We start from the raw sequence: 16,884 nt of genomic DNA on the forward strand, positions 1-16,884 counted from the left end.
TTTATATAAATTGGAACCACCCTTGCAATTTTAAATGAGTTAGGGAAGATTCCATTTTCTACACACTGCTTGAAGAAGTGGCAGATGTATGGTGTAATAGCTGATGGTATTACTTTAAGCAGCTCAACGGGTAACTTACTGTAACCCTCTGCCTTCCCACCCTTCATATTTCTAATTATATCATGAATTTCTGGTTCATTGGCAGGTAACATGAACATGCTGTTAGCATTGCTCTGCAAGGGAGGCAAGATGCATCTGTTGTGGTAATTATTACACTTCACAGCAAGATTTGGACCAATGATGTAAAATATTTGCTTAAAGTAGATGCTATTGATGCAGGATCAGATATCACCAGCCCATTTTCATCGATAATTTGAGATGGTTTGGTTGATTTATGTGAGCAAGCATTGATAAGATTCTTTATCCCACGACACATCTGTTTTTGATTTGCGCTATGTTGATTGAAGTATTTGCGAAAGTATGATTTTTTTGCCTTGAATGTGATCTGGTTCAATTAGTTGCCAAAGTTTTATACTTGATTCGGTCCAATTCATTACCATTTGTAATCCATATATGATGAAGTTTATTTCTTTTCTTAATGGAGCGCAGAATACCTTGAGTGATCCAGGGTTTGAGATGTAACGTGCGTTGTCCACGTGTAAGGAGGTGAATAGGAATGTGTTTATTGACTAGGTCAGTGATCTGAGATAGAAAGCTCTCAAACTGAGCATCAAGATTTTCTTTGGTGAGTAGCTGTAGAGCATTTCCAGGAAAATAATCGAATGATTCAACTAAAAACGAAGTCTTGAACTCCATTATAGTTAGTCTTTTATAAATATAACTACTTTTAAATGGCGGAGATTTAGTAACAACATCGGTCAAAATTGGATAATGGTCTGTAAGATCGTTCCGGATAACCACAAGATGAATAGGGCACGCGGTCAAGTTGGTGTATATGTGATCAAGTATAGTGTTGCAGAGTGATGACTTACTCGAGTCGGTAAAGTGATAAGAGGAGCTGTACCGTGGGAGTCCAAAATATTCAAATAATCAAGAGTTCCCGTTGTAGCAGTTAGTAAGTTGATATTCAAGTCTCCGAGGATGAAGAAAGTTTTCATCTGAGAATTTGGTAATGACAATGTGCGGCTCAGTTCCGAAGAGAAATCTGAGAAGCAGTGACTTAGATGTCTATAGATAACACCAACTATGAAAGAGGGCGAATATTCCGATAGGATGAGCGTAATATATGCCTAATTTAATAGCTGTTGGAGTGAATAAGACATCTGTGGCCCATCAAATTGTCAAAAAGTTCTTTAAACTCTGACGGCATGACGGACGTAGAAACTCTTAGTAATGAATGCACATATTTGATCAATGGGGAGTTTCGTGAAACATTACCTAATTCCCTGAAGTGAAACCCCGATAAGATATTTGTGATACCTAGTCATCGTGTGACATAGAGATAAGGGAAATAAATCGTACGATGTTTTTAGGAAAATAATCCCTCGTGGCTATGATATATATATATATATGCGTGTAATAAAACGTATACATTATTCAATTTTCATGATTCGGAAGTACCGTTATGCCGCCGTACGTTGATTCAATAAATTTACAAGTCGTGGAGACAGAAACAAAATATTCGTCCATGTGATCTTCCAATACACGTGTGCTAGACAGGCTTCGTGGTACGTCAGCCAGAGCCAACCACTGGCGTGGACGCCGGTTCGTCGAAGGGAAGATATGCGCAACGAATGCTACAAGTAACCTTCTGGAGTCAGATTACACAAGTATAACATTAACAAACATTCGCTCTGCGTTAAAAACGTGAACGCCGGTTAAATTTGAACACAGCTTTTTTACGTATTGTTGATGTTCGAAAATGTTTGCTCTCAAATGTATGTAGACGCGCGGACCACATTTTGTAAGACCGGAAACTATCTGTGGGCAGTTCAAAATCCCGTCGCGGGCGGGATGCCGCCGCACCTGGTCCAATATAATAGATTATCCGATAAAAGCTCAAATTATCTACCTTCAAGTGATTTAGTGGAATACATCGGACAAACCTAATCCCGAAGTTCGACAAGAAGGTATGTAATGGCAATAGCAAAGTCGCTCTCAATACCTTATCTAATGTCATATTTCCTTGTACCCACTATTGCATGCCTTGAATTCTTGGATTTTACAATACGTTGATTAACCGAAGAAAAGTAGACATGGCGACGCCTGTAGGATTAGCTAATCTAAATTGTCCAATGCTTAATCGCAGTTCTTCATTACGTTGCATGGTCTAAAGTCGGACTGATGGTTGATTTGTGCGGCCGTTATATCCACACACACCGACTCACGAAGGTCGAAGTTTTTTGCTTGTGAGGAAATATTATGCTAGCATGCGTTTGAACAAATTCACAGAGTGTAATCATGGGATTATCATGAATAATTATTTAAGTATTTCCGGTCCAAGTGTCTCATCGGTACCACATCTCCGCTACCCTAAAATCGTTCATACAATTCCATGATGAATTTTTTTGCTGGCCAGTGTAATAAAATCGCGACATATTCATAACACCTGAGGATGCGCCCGCATCACTCGCAACCCACTCTCATACACCACTGCACTGAGATGGCAAAAAACGCACCACTAGGCCTTTCACCAAGTTTTCTGTGTAACTTATCTGAACACAACAACAGGAAACCACCACAATATGAAATTTCGCTGAGTAAATCATACAATAGAATGAATGCCAATTCTAGGAAATCATGAAACAAATTTGGTTGATCACGCAATGAATTTGTATGTCATTCTATGAATTGTGGTGACATCAAGTCGAATGATATCGGCCAGGCATTACTATACAGAAGAACAAGTGCAAGGTTACATCTGACTACGTTACATGAATTTTGTCTTCTAGTCAGCAATAGTTAGAAAGTTAAGATTGTGCTTTTCGATTCACGTATAATAATAATTATTTATTCAGGTATAAATGTTTTCATGGTCGTTCTTATACTCATGAGTTCTCGATTTTGAACTTTGCAGCATTTCTATCGTATTGTAGATACACATCAGGTCAGAAGTCTATTTAGTAAGTAGCAAATGTTTCAACACCGGTGGGGTTGGTACACGTGCATAGAACCAGAGTCAAACCAGTGGTACATAGTAGGGATGGTGTGAACCCCTAAAGGTTCTGGTTTGTGTGAACACCAACCTTTTTGTAAGATTCCATATGAACGCTAACGTGAACACGAGCCTATGACATAGTGATGATTCCAATCCTACATTTCCTTCAAGTAATATATTGATGTTACAAAGTATAAGATACGTAGCGACAACTCAGGTCACATTATGCCACATCGCTGAAGTAGGCCTACATGCTGATTGCTGACTTTTTAAGCATCATCTAATGTGTACCAACTGGAACGATAAAATGCTATAATAATTCCATAAAATCAAACTCTTCCGTCGCCTTGCCAACAATTTCAATGAGGACTTGCAAGGTAATATAAGCTTACGCCTTAACGGTCCAGCTAGACTACACCGGCCAATGCTTTCTTAAGGTGGCCTTAGAATATTGCTACTGATTGCTATTGCTACTGCTATTGGTTAGAGTGAAAACCGGTTTCTTTGTAGGCCTGCTCGCTACAGATACCCCCTCATAATCAGGATACGCATTAGCCAGCACCCCAATCGGAGGGATTTGGATTTTATGATATAACATTCATATCAGGATGGATCCCATGCGTCAGTAGAGTTTTTACATGGGAAATCGATCCATACTTATATCAATTTCATTGACGTGAAAATGATTGGTTGAATACGCACAATTAGCTGACAAACTACATGCAGTCTATTTCATTCTTGATATTGCGTGATTGCGCGCGAAGAAAAAAGCTGAATATTTCGAGCAAACCTTTTTCCACAAAGCTATTAACTTTTTTTGAAATTGGCAAGGTGCATGTTCGTTAGTGCTGTGAATTTCTTTTCATGCTGCCAGTGCAATCTAGAGATTGGTCCGAAATTGAAATGCAAAGAATTTTAACCAAAGATGTTATAATGACGTGAAAAATTGTAATGCAAAGAAAAGGTTCACAGTGCAGAACATACCAAGGTTTATTTGTGAACGCGTACCTCCAAATTTCTCAGGTTCACACACAGAACGCTAACATGAACGTAACAGTCACACCATCCCTAGTAGGCTATAAAGTTGACTTTCCACATCGCCGATACTGTTATGACGTAACCGTGAGTAATCTTCGAATCCTCTAATGTACTCGAAGCCAATTCAAATCACTCAAGCTCTCGATTTTTCCCAGCGCCAACTATTACCATAGTCGTAGTAATATCTAAACTCAAAGTAAAGTTTATCATCATCCCATCATAGCTATATGTCCGCTCCATCGAAGGTTATACCCGAAGATGCCTTCAACATGGAGAATACGGCGCAAAATTTCATTCAAAGTAGACCGCGTGCTTTGGTAGATATTCCGGTTCGGCTCATCATTGAGCGGCTCAAGCTATTAGGGAAAGTAGATCAACGGTCTGGATGCTTACTTGATGTGGGGTGTGGAAGTGACGAATCAAGCAGATTGTTGGCGAAGAACTTTCACCATACGATCGGAGTAGACCCGAGTGCACCTATGATATCGTACGCCATCGCATTCGATAATGACATTTCAGACGTTGAGTTTAAAGTTGCAAATGCGGAAAAACTGCCTATTGAAGATAGTTCTGTCGACGTGATTACAGCCATGTTTGTTCTACACTACGCCGACCTCGAGAAGTTCATTCCCGAATGCAAACGAGTGCTGAAACCAAGCGGCGTCGCAATATTTTACCGGCATCAGATATCAAAAATACTGCCGGCTGAAAATGACGCTCTACCCGTAATAGACGGGCCGGTAAAAGTGATGATTCGAAAGCTATTGGAAAAAGCGAGAGAAATGTCGCACCCGAGCTTCCACCAATATGAGCTATATCAAACGCAATTTGACGCAATCATCTGGGAAGAGAAAAGTAGAGAAATAAATGAGCTGGAATTTGCGCCTGATTCCGTATGGACTCTTGGCTCATGGTCTCGCTTCTATCATAATCTTCCGTTTTATCAAAAAGCGGGTAAAAACGGCGTGAATCCACTTACTGAACTCGTGCAAGCTGTGAAAAATACCTGGTCGATGCAGGATAGGGATTCCGACGACATCAAAATTAGAGTGGTGTACACGACGGTGATGATTCTTTTGAAATGGCAATATGTTAAAACATTCCATTGTAAATTGGGAATCTCTTGCTCATCTCAAAGTGTGAAATTGTGAAAATGTTGATTAAAAAGTTACGTGGAAGTGTATTGCGTGAAATGAGATGAATACCACATCAGGAAACATCATTTGTCATCAACTCATCATTCAAACTGGTGGTAAGCAACCTGTTGTCCTTCGAACGGGTACGGTTCACAAGGAGCTCGTTACCGGCGAGGTAAAACCTCGATTACTTTATTTAAAGATCACGAGAAGCTTCAGAATTATAGTGGTCAAGATCGCCGAAAAATATTTAAATTGTCTTGAAATTAAAAAAAGTAATTAAACGGGTGTCGTTATTCGAAACATGTATATTACTTTTGACATTTTGACATGAATCCTTATAAATTGCGATTAAAAATATAGGGCCAATGTATCTCGTACGCCTCTACTATATGCATTTGCATATTGCATTTGATGATAAAGTACAATTTGCGTGACAATATTGCGAATCGTAACTGTCGAAATTGTCGAATCGACAAAATTCACAGTAAATTTCAATTCCAGATGGTTCGTCTTCGGTCTTGGATTAATATTCTCAATAGTTTTCTTGTCTTCTCAGCAGCCCTATGAATCTAAGAGTAAAATCAGGAATATTAACATGGATCGCGTACTCTGATTTAATTTAGTTGAGTGAATCGGGTGAAAGTGTGAACATAAACCGCAATCAGTGTGCATACTGACTTCGTTGGTGTTGGCAGTATCAGTCGCCGTATTGCAGGCGTTTGTGCTCGGGAAGAAAACAATATGTCGCTGTGTCACTCCTCATTTGTAATGTCGGTTTATCGTCACCACTGATTAATAGGGCGTGTTTTTTAGCAAAAAAACTCAGTGATTTTGCACTCAAAATTATTATTTTGACGTTTTTGACATTAAAAAAAACAAGATAAATTTAAAAAAAATTGCCCTCATGTATGTAGATTAGGCGTTTTCCCACATAATGTTATAATTGTAATACTTTACTTAATTTTTGGTGTGAACTGTCTGTCCTTACGAAGTAGCTTTGCTTGGAAAAAAGTACCAGGCTTCATTTCAATGTTTTGACAAGACTTGAGTAAAGATGAGTAATTTCATATGTTGCAAAACGCTGGATCAATTCAAATTCCGAGTAACTGAAATATGAAGAATTAGGAGAGCACAACCAGACATAGCTGAAAGTTCATGTTCAAGCCGAAGTTCTGACGGTACTGCACGGCGAGCGAATGAAGTCGTGACCGAGATAGCACGCAAAAAAAGCTTTTCTAACTTATTTTGAAACATCCACCCACTGAAATACTCTGAATCTAGTACAAATGTTGGCACTTTATCACTTCAAAACACCATCAAATTGCAATAGGATGAATTCATTGAGTTACCAATATATTTTAGAACAGCACAATGGGGATCTGATGTTATTGAGTTACTGTGAAAATTACTTTGTTGTTGAAGTTCTTTGTGGTATTCATGGTGTTTGTTGAGTACTATGGTCATTTACACCAGGCCGATATTTTTCATTTTTATTCCGTAATTGTCGACTTATAGCAAGACCCACTTCCAGGCTTTTTGTAAGACACCGCTTACGCGGATGAGATGACGAGGATTAACCTAGATCAGGGGTGCATGGGCAACCTGCGGCCGCAGAAGGAATTTTGTGCGGCCGTGACACGTAATGTAATTGGTATGTGTGCGCGGCCGTCGACGGGCAAATTGAATTTTTGATAAATTGAATATTAAATAATCTTCAAATTTTCTTCGCGCTGCGCGCGATTCAATGCTATACTTCATAGTAGTTCCCTTTGCAATCTGAGCCCCATAGCACAGACACGAACAGCTGATAAGAATGATGCGCCCCATGTAGAAATACCCACTTGGTATAGTGTGCTTACCACGAAATAGATTTTGTTTCTGGTACGTTTCTAGTGATTCCCAACCGCCGCTCTCAGAGCCACATGCGGCTCATCCGAGATAACCTTCTTGCGGCTCTGATTGACCTCTAAATATGCCACAAGAATATAATAGATAGTTGTTGATCGTTTCTATGAGTAGCTATAGAAAATTAATGTATGCGAATGCTAAAATGGGGTATATTAGTTATGTCTAAAGCCGTCCAAGGCCGTTTATGAAAACCGAGAAAGAGAATTCTGGCAGACTGTCGTCAAACGCATGGATGAATAACCGTCAGACAACGACGTATCTTCAGTTCTGCTGGTCATAGACCTCTTTATATATCGTATCTGTGAGGAGTAAATTTCGACACAATTTTACTAACATCAAAATAAAGACTTATAGACAAGTATAAATTGCAATAAGTTCAATATTTCTCATCGTGTTATTCCCGCAAACTTCTGCATAAAGTGCAGGAATGTTTGAAGAGCTATCACATCACGACATAATAGTAGCCTACTCGCCAATTTGCTTGTATCAATGCTATAATAACCGATATAGAATCTATAGCAGTCCATGTGCAATATGTGCATGCTTTTGAATTAGCTGGATGGTGAGAGCAGAGGTAGGCTAGCTACGTTTAAATTTTCGTTATAAGTAGCCTATACTCGAGTGTTTTCATGCGGCTCCAGTCGTACTCCGAAGTTTGAAATGCTGTCCCGACACCCAAAGAGGTTGGGAACCACTGGTTCAGACGATTCCAATATATTTCCGCTAAGCCTGACGACAATCTTGATGGGAGGTCAGGAAATAATAGCATTGAAGAAAGTGACCAATACCACTTAGTCCACCCATAGATGCATCATCATGTGTAAATTGCCCTAACTTTTCGAAGACACTACCTCCAATAACTCCACCAGTGGATCTGATCACATGGGCTGATAAAGGATAAATAGTTGATTGCAATATGTGAGTACACCAATAATAATGACGAAATTCATTTGTGAATCTGAAAAAATTTTCGCGCTTTGCGCGGCCATTAGCTTTCCCGGTAATTCGTCAAAACATGGCCACTTGCGATTTCGGTATGTATAGTAAGCCGATAAGAGAATGTAGATAAGTGTGGAGTTCAACTGAGATGGACATGGACAGTATAACATGGGTATTTGACGCCCAGTTAGTTGATTACGGCTTATGCACAGGATTGCTGCCGTAGGCTACATAAGTAATCGAGATGCCGCCGTTAATAGCAAAAAGGTTGCCCACCCCTGGCCTAGATAAACCTCCACACATAGGTATAGGAATTCGGAAGTCGACCTCAGTCGGACTAACAAACCGCAACGTGTTGATGTTGCAGCCGAGGATTATACCACTGCGCTATCTCGCCACAAAGAAATTACTTTCTTCTTCAGGTATTGTACGTAGACACACACATTTATAACATTGCGGAAAATGTGTTGTTATTGGCAGCGTGACGTCATAGATTCATGTTAAAATTTCAACTCATATCGAACCTTTTAGCAAAGATCGTGTTCATCAGAACCAGAAGAACCAGAACCTTATCTCAAGTTCGCACCATGAACAAGTTCTGATGGTCCTGCATATAGCGAGCGACTGAAGTCGTTATTGAGATAGCAAGTAAAAATAACATTTTCCAACGTTTTTTACAGCAACCGTCAAGTAAAATATCGTGGTTCTAGTTCGTATTTTGGGTACTAATTGAATAGAACTGCGACATCTTTCAGCTCTCTTTTCAGGCTGTAAGTCGATGATGGCTGCATGAAAGGATTTTTTTCGATTACTGCTGCGGGATCATCAAGCAGTTCACCATGTTCGCAAACAGGCGGCCTGCCACACACAAAGCATTTCACTAAAACGCAACAAAACAAGGACAAAGACCCGAATGTCGAAGCGAAAATAATCCTAAATCTGCGATCTATATTTTCGGAAGTCATTGAGGGTATCGATAATTGCCTAAGCGCACTAGCCAGTCAACCGAGAAGATTGGCGATTACTTGCAGGTCGTTCATGGCTGGTTCGATTCCGAAAATCTCGACGTGATCTCGTTGCCGAATGAGAACGATCCAAAACCAAACACATCCAACACAGTCATGAAACACACTAGCTATGAAATGCCCCATCATTTCTACACGACGACGAGGTGCCTTTTCCTCTCCGACATAAACGTCTTGTCGGTTTCTGAATCACGACCACTGTCATTCGAGTTCATAGCACAAACTCATAGCACACACTCGACGCGATGTTTGTCACTCGGATCAGTTTCGAAGAATTTTTCGCAATGGCTAATCAATGCAGGAAACGAAATCTCGTGCAAAGCTACACCAACAATGACTTGAGCAATGAGCACGAGTAGGATAATTCGGGCCGATACGGAAGGAAACAGAGCGAGTAGACACTATGGATATTGGATATCGATTGCTGTGAAATTGGTGAATGATAGCGTAGTGGTGAGCGTCTACTAAAATGGCCGACGAAGACAGTTCAACATCGAAAGACTGTAACATCGGGCACTAGGCCGAGGTGGATGCTAGATTAAGAGACCACAATTTGGTCGTTTCGGCGTATTCCTATATGTTCATTGCATCGCATTGTGTCTTGTATATGGCATCGTGTATTGTGTGTATGTGTCTTGGGCAGATGAAAATATGATCGGGCGATAATCGATTATTATTATTGATAATGCGACTAATATTAATAAGGGACTGCGTGAGAAGCATTAAGCTCACTGCTATACGCTATGATTGATTGATCAACCTGAAATCATGATGGCCATGAATAATCCATTGTGGTACATATTTCTAAACAGCTATACCTAAGAATCAGTCGGATGAATCTCGGAGCACTGCTGGTTGTTTTCATTCATCCTCAACTTGGCATAGCTCATGAGCAATATCCTGGTTAATGGAATGACTGAACCAGTAGTTTCCAACCGCGTGGCAGCGACTGCTCAGAGGTTCCGCGAGGAAATGAGGTAAAGGTGGTTGTCGTCAACATAAAATTTGAAAACTGCACTTTTCCTATGGAAGTCGTAACTATAAACAACTGTGGTATTGTAAGACACAGCTCTAGACTAACATTTTCAAGTACAACATCATAGAAACACCGAAAACCGAAACAGTGAAGAAATGCGTGCCCGGAATTTGGTAAAGGGTTTGGAAGTGATGCATCATCACATAGATCAGGCTATGGCTAGTTTGCCATATATGGTTCTTTTGATGATAACATATGGCTCTTTGATAAGTTTCCACTTCCCATCATATTTATGAAAATTGTATTTAATAGATTTTCATAGCGGCTGACATCATTATTCTTGTGATGGATGAGACGAGTCGTCATGAAGTATGAACAGTAGGGTTGTTCAAAAATAACTTTTTTTTCCAAATCTCACTCGCCTAGTGACTAAATCGTCAGGTTGTCCAAGAAAACGATGCACGCCAAATTTGACTCAATTCCAACCAGTAAAGGCCGTGCAATCCTTAATTGAAATTTTTAATTTATTATTAAAAATTAAAAAAAAAAAATTCTCAAATTTTTCTGTCAACCCCATGAAATTGTTGAGCTGTCTTCAAAGACGATGCAAAACAAATTTGAGTCAATTCCGACTAGTAGAAGCGGAACTATTTGAGTTTTTCGTTGATAATCCCCGGATCAAGGATATATCCTGAAGTGAGGGTTGAGGAGCTCAGAAACTCAAAATCTTGAAATTTAGGATGACAAAGATTGGCTGTTGATGATTTTTCATTATTATCAGTTCAATACTGGGGTGGACACTGGACAACCTCTCTAGTCAGCGGGCCGGATATGGGAGAAAGAAGTACTTGGCGGTAGGGACGGTGTCAACCCGAGGTTCACGTTCGCGTTTTGTGTGTGAAACACTGGAATTTGGCGGTTCGCGTTCACAAACGAACCTTGGTAGGTTCTGCACTGTGAACCTTTTTCATGTGATACAATTTCACGTCAATATAACGTCTTTGGTTGACATTCTTGCATTTCAACTTCGGATCACTCTCCGCATGACGCTGGCAGCACGAAAAGAAATTCAGCACTACACGTGAATGCACCTTGCTGATTTCAAAAACTATTTGCTCGAAAGTTTGTTCGGAAACATTACTTGCGTATTTAGCCACTTATAGAAGGAATTTATCGTATTCAATTTAAACTTTTGGGTTAAAGCATGCACTGTAAAAAATAAAAACCTCGATTTACCGCGAAATGTTTGGAAGCACGGTAGCCAGACATTTCGTGGTAATCTAACATTACCGTTAGTCAATGTAAATTTAACTTACACTCGTCCGGTAATCTCACTTTACACGCCAGACTGTAATGTTACAGTCACCTCCGGTATATCTAATCTACATGTTCTCCTGTACATTTGCGATCGAGACTGTCATTTTACCGCCTACCTACTTACATGCTGTCCCTGTAAATCAGGATTACATATCAGCTTGTAAATTCACGTACATCATACATATCGCAAAGCAACCCGATGCAAAAATATCGCAACATTTTCTTCACATTTCCAAAACGACATTGGAACAAACTGTATATTCATTCATGATATCACGATGAAGTGGTTATCGTTGAAACAATATTGCTGCTAGAGGTCTAATTCTTCTTTAGGAGACATGCAGTAACACGAGTGGTCTCGAGAAAACGGGAATTAATTCCACCACCGGCCAAATTTCCAATTGTTTCTTTTTCTCGTTCTCATTCCTTCTGTGTAAGTAGTATCTTGCAGTTCCACTAAAAAGAATTCATGCGTAAGTCGTATATAAAGCAAAGTTCCTAACCTGGACAGTGGACATGACATTATAAAGACTAAGACAAATAGGCTAACAAAACTATAACATGTTTTGAAGTACCGGTATTGGCACATTGTGTGATGACGGCTCCGCCTTTTACATGACATAGCAGAGATTCATGACTTTATCTCTGTATTGAAGCAAAAGGTTCCTAATTTAAGGTGGCATGTGTGGCAAACAAATCCAGCAGCGGATGAAAACATATCTATGCTATGGCCCGAAAATGACATTACCAAGCCAACAGTTTCAACCCCTCCGCAGCGGAGTATGTGGTCACTATATAAGTCGACAAATATCCCAAAATAGAACAGAGAATGCGGCGAATGAAATATATCAATCATGAAATCTAAGTCATCGAGGGCTGGTGTGCAGAGTCAGATATTCACGGTAACGAATACTATGTAGTACTGTATTACCTTTTAAGATGCGTATTCCATTCAGCATTCCTAGGAATTTTTAACGACCGTGTCCACTTTCTTCAAGCACAACAAGCTTCGCTCCACCCTTTGCTCAAATCTCACTAATGGCCACTGGCCAGACGACACTCGAACGATTTCGAAATAAATGGTATTCATCCGCTGACACATGACACCAATAATATTTACTGGCCACGTTATAATGTTTGATCTGGGTCGTTTTTTCCATACAGAAACATTTATCATTGCATGTAGTCCCTTTTTTCATCTAATTTCGTATAAATTGATATATATTCCATGTGTTGTTCACTACTTACTGTACTTACCTAACCAGACGCTGGTTGTGATGTCACAGTTGTGCGTTGGTTGTTTACTACGAATCTCAGAAAAAGCAGTCACCTGTAACCTATTACAGGTCGCCTTGTCCGCCATTAACAAGTGGTCAGCTGAGTATGCGGTGCTGATATTTCTAGTTTCCCCGAGCAATATTACACATCCTGAACTAATTTTCTAACTTATCAGCCTTATCCGTGACAACGAATGTAACCAGCGAGACTGACCGTACAGCCATTGCCTTATAATATAATATGGCTACGGTGTACCACATTAGCTACGATTGTCAGTTATTTCTTGTACCCTACTAAGCTTAATTGATACTAGGGCCAACAATTTCGGTATGACAGACCCCAGTCTCGCAAACGAGGTTCAATCAGGTCAAATCACCTCTAGAATGATATATCAGTAACATTCAGTTCTACGTATACATTGGCTGCAGCGATTTTGAAGCTAATCAATTTTGCCAATAGCCCGGTAAACTGCAGTAACGAGTAACTGTCAGTAATTTTGCGAAGAAATTCTGGTAACTTACTTTACAGCTATATTAAGGTAATGTTACATATCAAAATGTAAAATGACAACCTACGCACAGTAATTGGCTGCGGCCGGTAATTCTTGGTAAAATTTACAGAGATTTCCCAGTAAATCTACCAGATTTGTTACAGTGTGGAGACCGGAAACAGTATCAACAAGTTCTTTGGACTCTGGCTGCATGACGGACGTAGAAACTCTTAGTAATTGATGCGCGTGAACGTCGGTTAAATTTGAACGCAGCTTTGTCTCTAAGCAATGTTGATGGTCGAAAATGTGTGCTCGCAAATGTATATAGACCCGTGGATCACATTATCATAAACGACCGGGAACTATCTGCGGGTCATAGGCAATGTTCCCTCTAATTTTTGACGGGTCTGCGCACGCTCACCAACTCACTGCGCAGAGCCTTGGAAAACAGTGCGTAACGACCAAAAAAAGGTCATCATTTCGGATTTTTTGTGCGCAACTTAGATTTTCTGTGCGCAGAGACCGTGAAAGCACTGCGCATTTGCGCACGTGCGCAGCTTAGAGGGAACATTGGTCATAGGTTGCCCGCCCTGGTCTAATATAATAGATTTTCCGATATTAGCGCAAATTCCCTACCTTCAAGTCATTTAGTGAAATGTACCAGACTAACCTAATCCCACAAGTTCGATAACAAGTTACATAATGGCAATACAAAGTGGCGGTTAATAGCATATTTAAAATCATATTTCCTTGTACCCCATATTGCATGCGTTGGGTTCTTTGACTATACAATACGTTGATTAATCAGAGAAAAGCAGACATGGAGACCCCGTAATGATTTGTTAAGCTAAATTATCTAATGACCGACCGCCGTCCTTCATTTCGTTGCATGGTTTATAGTAGAACAGATGGTTGATTTTTGCGGCAGTTATGACACACACACCGACTCATGCAGGTCGACGTTTTTTGCGTGTGAGGAAAGATTCTGCTAACATGCATCTGAAGACAAATTCGCGGAGTGTAATAATACGTTTATCATGGATAATTTTTCAAGTTTTTCGGTCCCAGTGTCTCATCGGGATCACATCGCCGCTACCCTAAAATCGTTCTTACATTCCATGATGAATTTTTTTTGCTGGCCAGTGTAATCAATTCGCGACATATTCATAACATTTGGGGATGCGCCCGCATCCCTCGTAACCCACTCTCCTACACCACTGTACTGAGATGACAAAAAAACGCACTACTTCGCCATGGCGTGCATAAGGCCTTTCACCAAGTCTTTTGTGTAACATATCTAAATAGGTCACAACAACAGGAAACCATCACGAAATGAAATTTTGCTGAGCAAATCATACACTAGAATGAATGCCAATTCTATGAAATCATAAAGCAAATTGGGTTATTCAAACAATGTAGGCCTATTTGTATGTCATTCTATGAATTGTGGTGGCATCAAGTCAACAGATATCGGCCAGGCATTGCTATGCAGGAGAACAGGTGCAAGGTTACATCTTACTACGTTACATGAATTTTGTCTTCTAGTCAGCAATGGTTAGAAAGTTAAGATTGTGCTTTTCGATTCTCGAACTTTGGTAATTAATTATTAAAGTATAAATGTATTTTCGGTCCCAGTGTTTCATCGGTACCACATCTCCCCTTTCACAAAATCGTTCTTACATTCCATGATGAATTTTTTGCTGGTCAGTGTAATTAATTTGCGATATATCCATAACATTTGGGGATTGGCCGGCTTCCCTTGCAATCTCCCTCTCATACATCGATGTACTGAGATGACAAAAAAGCGCATCACTTGGCCATGGCGCGCATTAGTTTAGCCGTTTCACCAAGTTTGTTGTGTAACATACTTGAATACAGCAACAGGGCACCACCACGAAATGAAATTTCGCTGAGTAGATCATACAGTAAAATGAATGCCTATTCTAGGAAATCAGAAACAAATTTGGTTAATCAAACAATGTATTTATATATGATTCTATGAATTGTGGTGGCATCAAGTCAAAGGATATCGGCCAGGCATTACTATGCAGGAGAACAGGTGCTAGGTTACATCTTACTACGTTACCTGAAATTTGTCTTCTGGTCAGCAATAGTTAGTAGAGGTGGTCAGTAACGAAGTACTGCTACCTTTTCGAAGTACTCAAGTAGTTTCGTTCTCTACTTCTGGTACTCACTCAAGTAGGTCTGATTTTAGCTACTTCCACTTCTACTTCGTAATATTTTGTGATCTACTTACTTTTTTATGTTTTTTTTTTTGGGGGGGGGGTATTCATGGTGTTTGTCGACTACTATGGTCAATTGGTCATTTACACCAGACCGATATTCTTCTTATTTTTCCGTAACTGCCGACTTACTACTTACTTACTTACTTACTTTCTTTTCGCTATTTTCAGTTTGTCAAGTAGAAGTAGTTTAATCCTCCAATCAGGATAATAGCCTGGGCAATTTCGGGGCTGTTTTCACGGAGTATCTACATTCAATTTTCATAAAAGTTGAGTAAAGCCCAGAATTTTCTTCGCGCTTCGCGCTCAGTGTATAAGGCGTAGCCAGTATGATTTCACGAAAGTATCGGTGAATATATATTAGGTAGAGGGTTGGCGTGGTTCCGTTCACACCGCATTGTGTCACCCTTCGCCGATATGAAATCACTGTATATATGGCTCATCATAACGCTGGAAACTGATGTTCGCAATCTAGCATTTACTTATCGTATCGTAATCTAGCAGTCCATGGCGTGTCCTAATCTGGAAAAGTGGACTCTGACTTTCTTTTTAGTTTTGGAGCTGTTTTAGCATACCACCTTTAAAAATTTCTGGATAAAGACATGAAATACATTTTTCACTTTTAGAAATAGTCTTTATATTTCACTTTCAATTTCCAGTATCATACACTTTGAGTTTCAATTAACATCAGTTCTTTTGTCTGGATAACATACACGTTGAGGTATAAAAGCAAGTGCCTTTAATTTCCGGAAATAAAGCTACACAATATGGCATTTTTACGGTACACTGTATTTTTTATTAACGTTTGCTAATCGCGCAAAGTGTTTACACCGTATCCTATACAACTTCTACGTATTGCTCTTCGACTAAACTACGGGCCTTATAATATGGGGGAGTGCGCCATACCATGATATTTTCTAAATCGTGCTGTTCGATTAAATAGAAGATTAGTATCGCATTTTCATATCAATACTATTGTTTTCATCCTATGACGCGGACTAATGCTTATGCTGTCGAAAATTGAATACCTCTTTGTATGCATCAAGCTCGTCACCTTTCGCATAGCTCAATCTGCACCTATTTACAAGCCATGCGAACGAATTACGATCGTTTTCACAGCTACTTACTTGAGTAGATTTGAAGTTAGCCAATTCTACTTCTACTTCAAGTAGTTTCAGGTTGCTTATGGAAGAAGTACTTCTACTCGTACTTGAGTAGAGTTTTTTCCTCGCTACTTCTACTTCTACTTGAGTAGCTTTCTTGACTACTTTGACCACCTCTGATAGTTAGAAAAGTTAAGATTGTGATTGTCGATTCTCAGACAGTGTTAATTAATTATTAAGTTATATATATGTTATCATGGCCTTTCTTATAATAATGAGTTCTCGATTTTGAACTTTGAAGCATTGCTAT

The 16,884-nt window shown here is 39.7% G+C and overlaps 2 protein-coding genes and 1 long non-coding RNA gene across 7 annotated transcripts in view; 2 read left to right on the plus strand and 1 right to left on the minus strand.

Moving 5' to 3' along the window:
- The window catches only part of LOC145453615 (uncharacterized), a 371,639-nt gene that overhangs the window by 166,251 nt on the left and 188,504 nt on the right, over positions 1–16,884 (plus strand). The window lies entirely within an intron of this gene.
- Positions 4,156–5,763, plus strand: LOC145437185 (putative methyltransferase DDB_G0268948). Its single transcript, XM_080314378.1, has one exon. The coding sequence runs from the start codon at positions 4,384–4,386 to the stop codon at positions 5,305–5,307; it is 924 nt and encodes a 307-aa protein (XP_080170504.1). The 5' UTR covers positions 4,156–4,383; the 3' UTR covers positions 5,308–5,763.
- Positions 11,663–12,993, minus strand: LOC145433579 (uncharacterized). Its single transcript, XR_013913142.1, has 2 exons — positions 12,392–12,993; positions 11,663–11,916 (listed from the first exon to the last, which is right to left on the minus strand). It is a non-coding gene; the product is annotated as an uncharacterized LOC145433579 (long non-coding RNA).

Source organism: Botryllus schlosseri, chromosome 1 (assembly GCF_051294905.1).
Source record: "Botryllus schlosseri isolate E-star chromosome 1, Bs_hap1, whole genome shotgun sequence".
NCBI classification, from domain to species: Eukaryota; Metazoa; Chordata; class Ascidiacea; order Stolidobranchia; family Styelidae; genus Botryllus; species Botryllus schlosseri.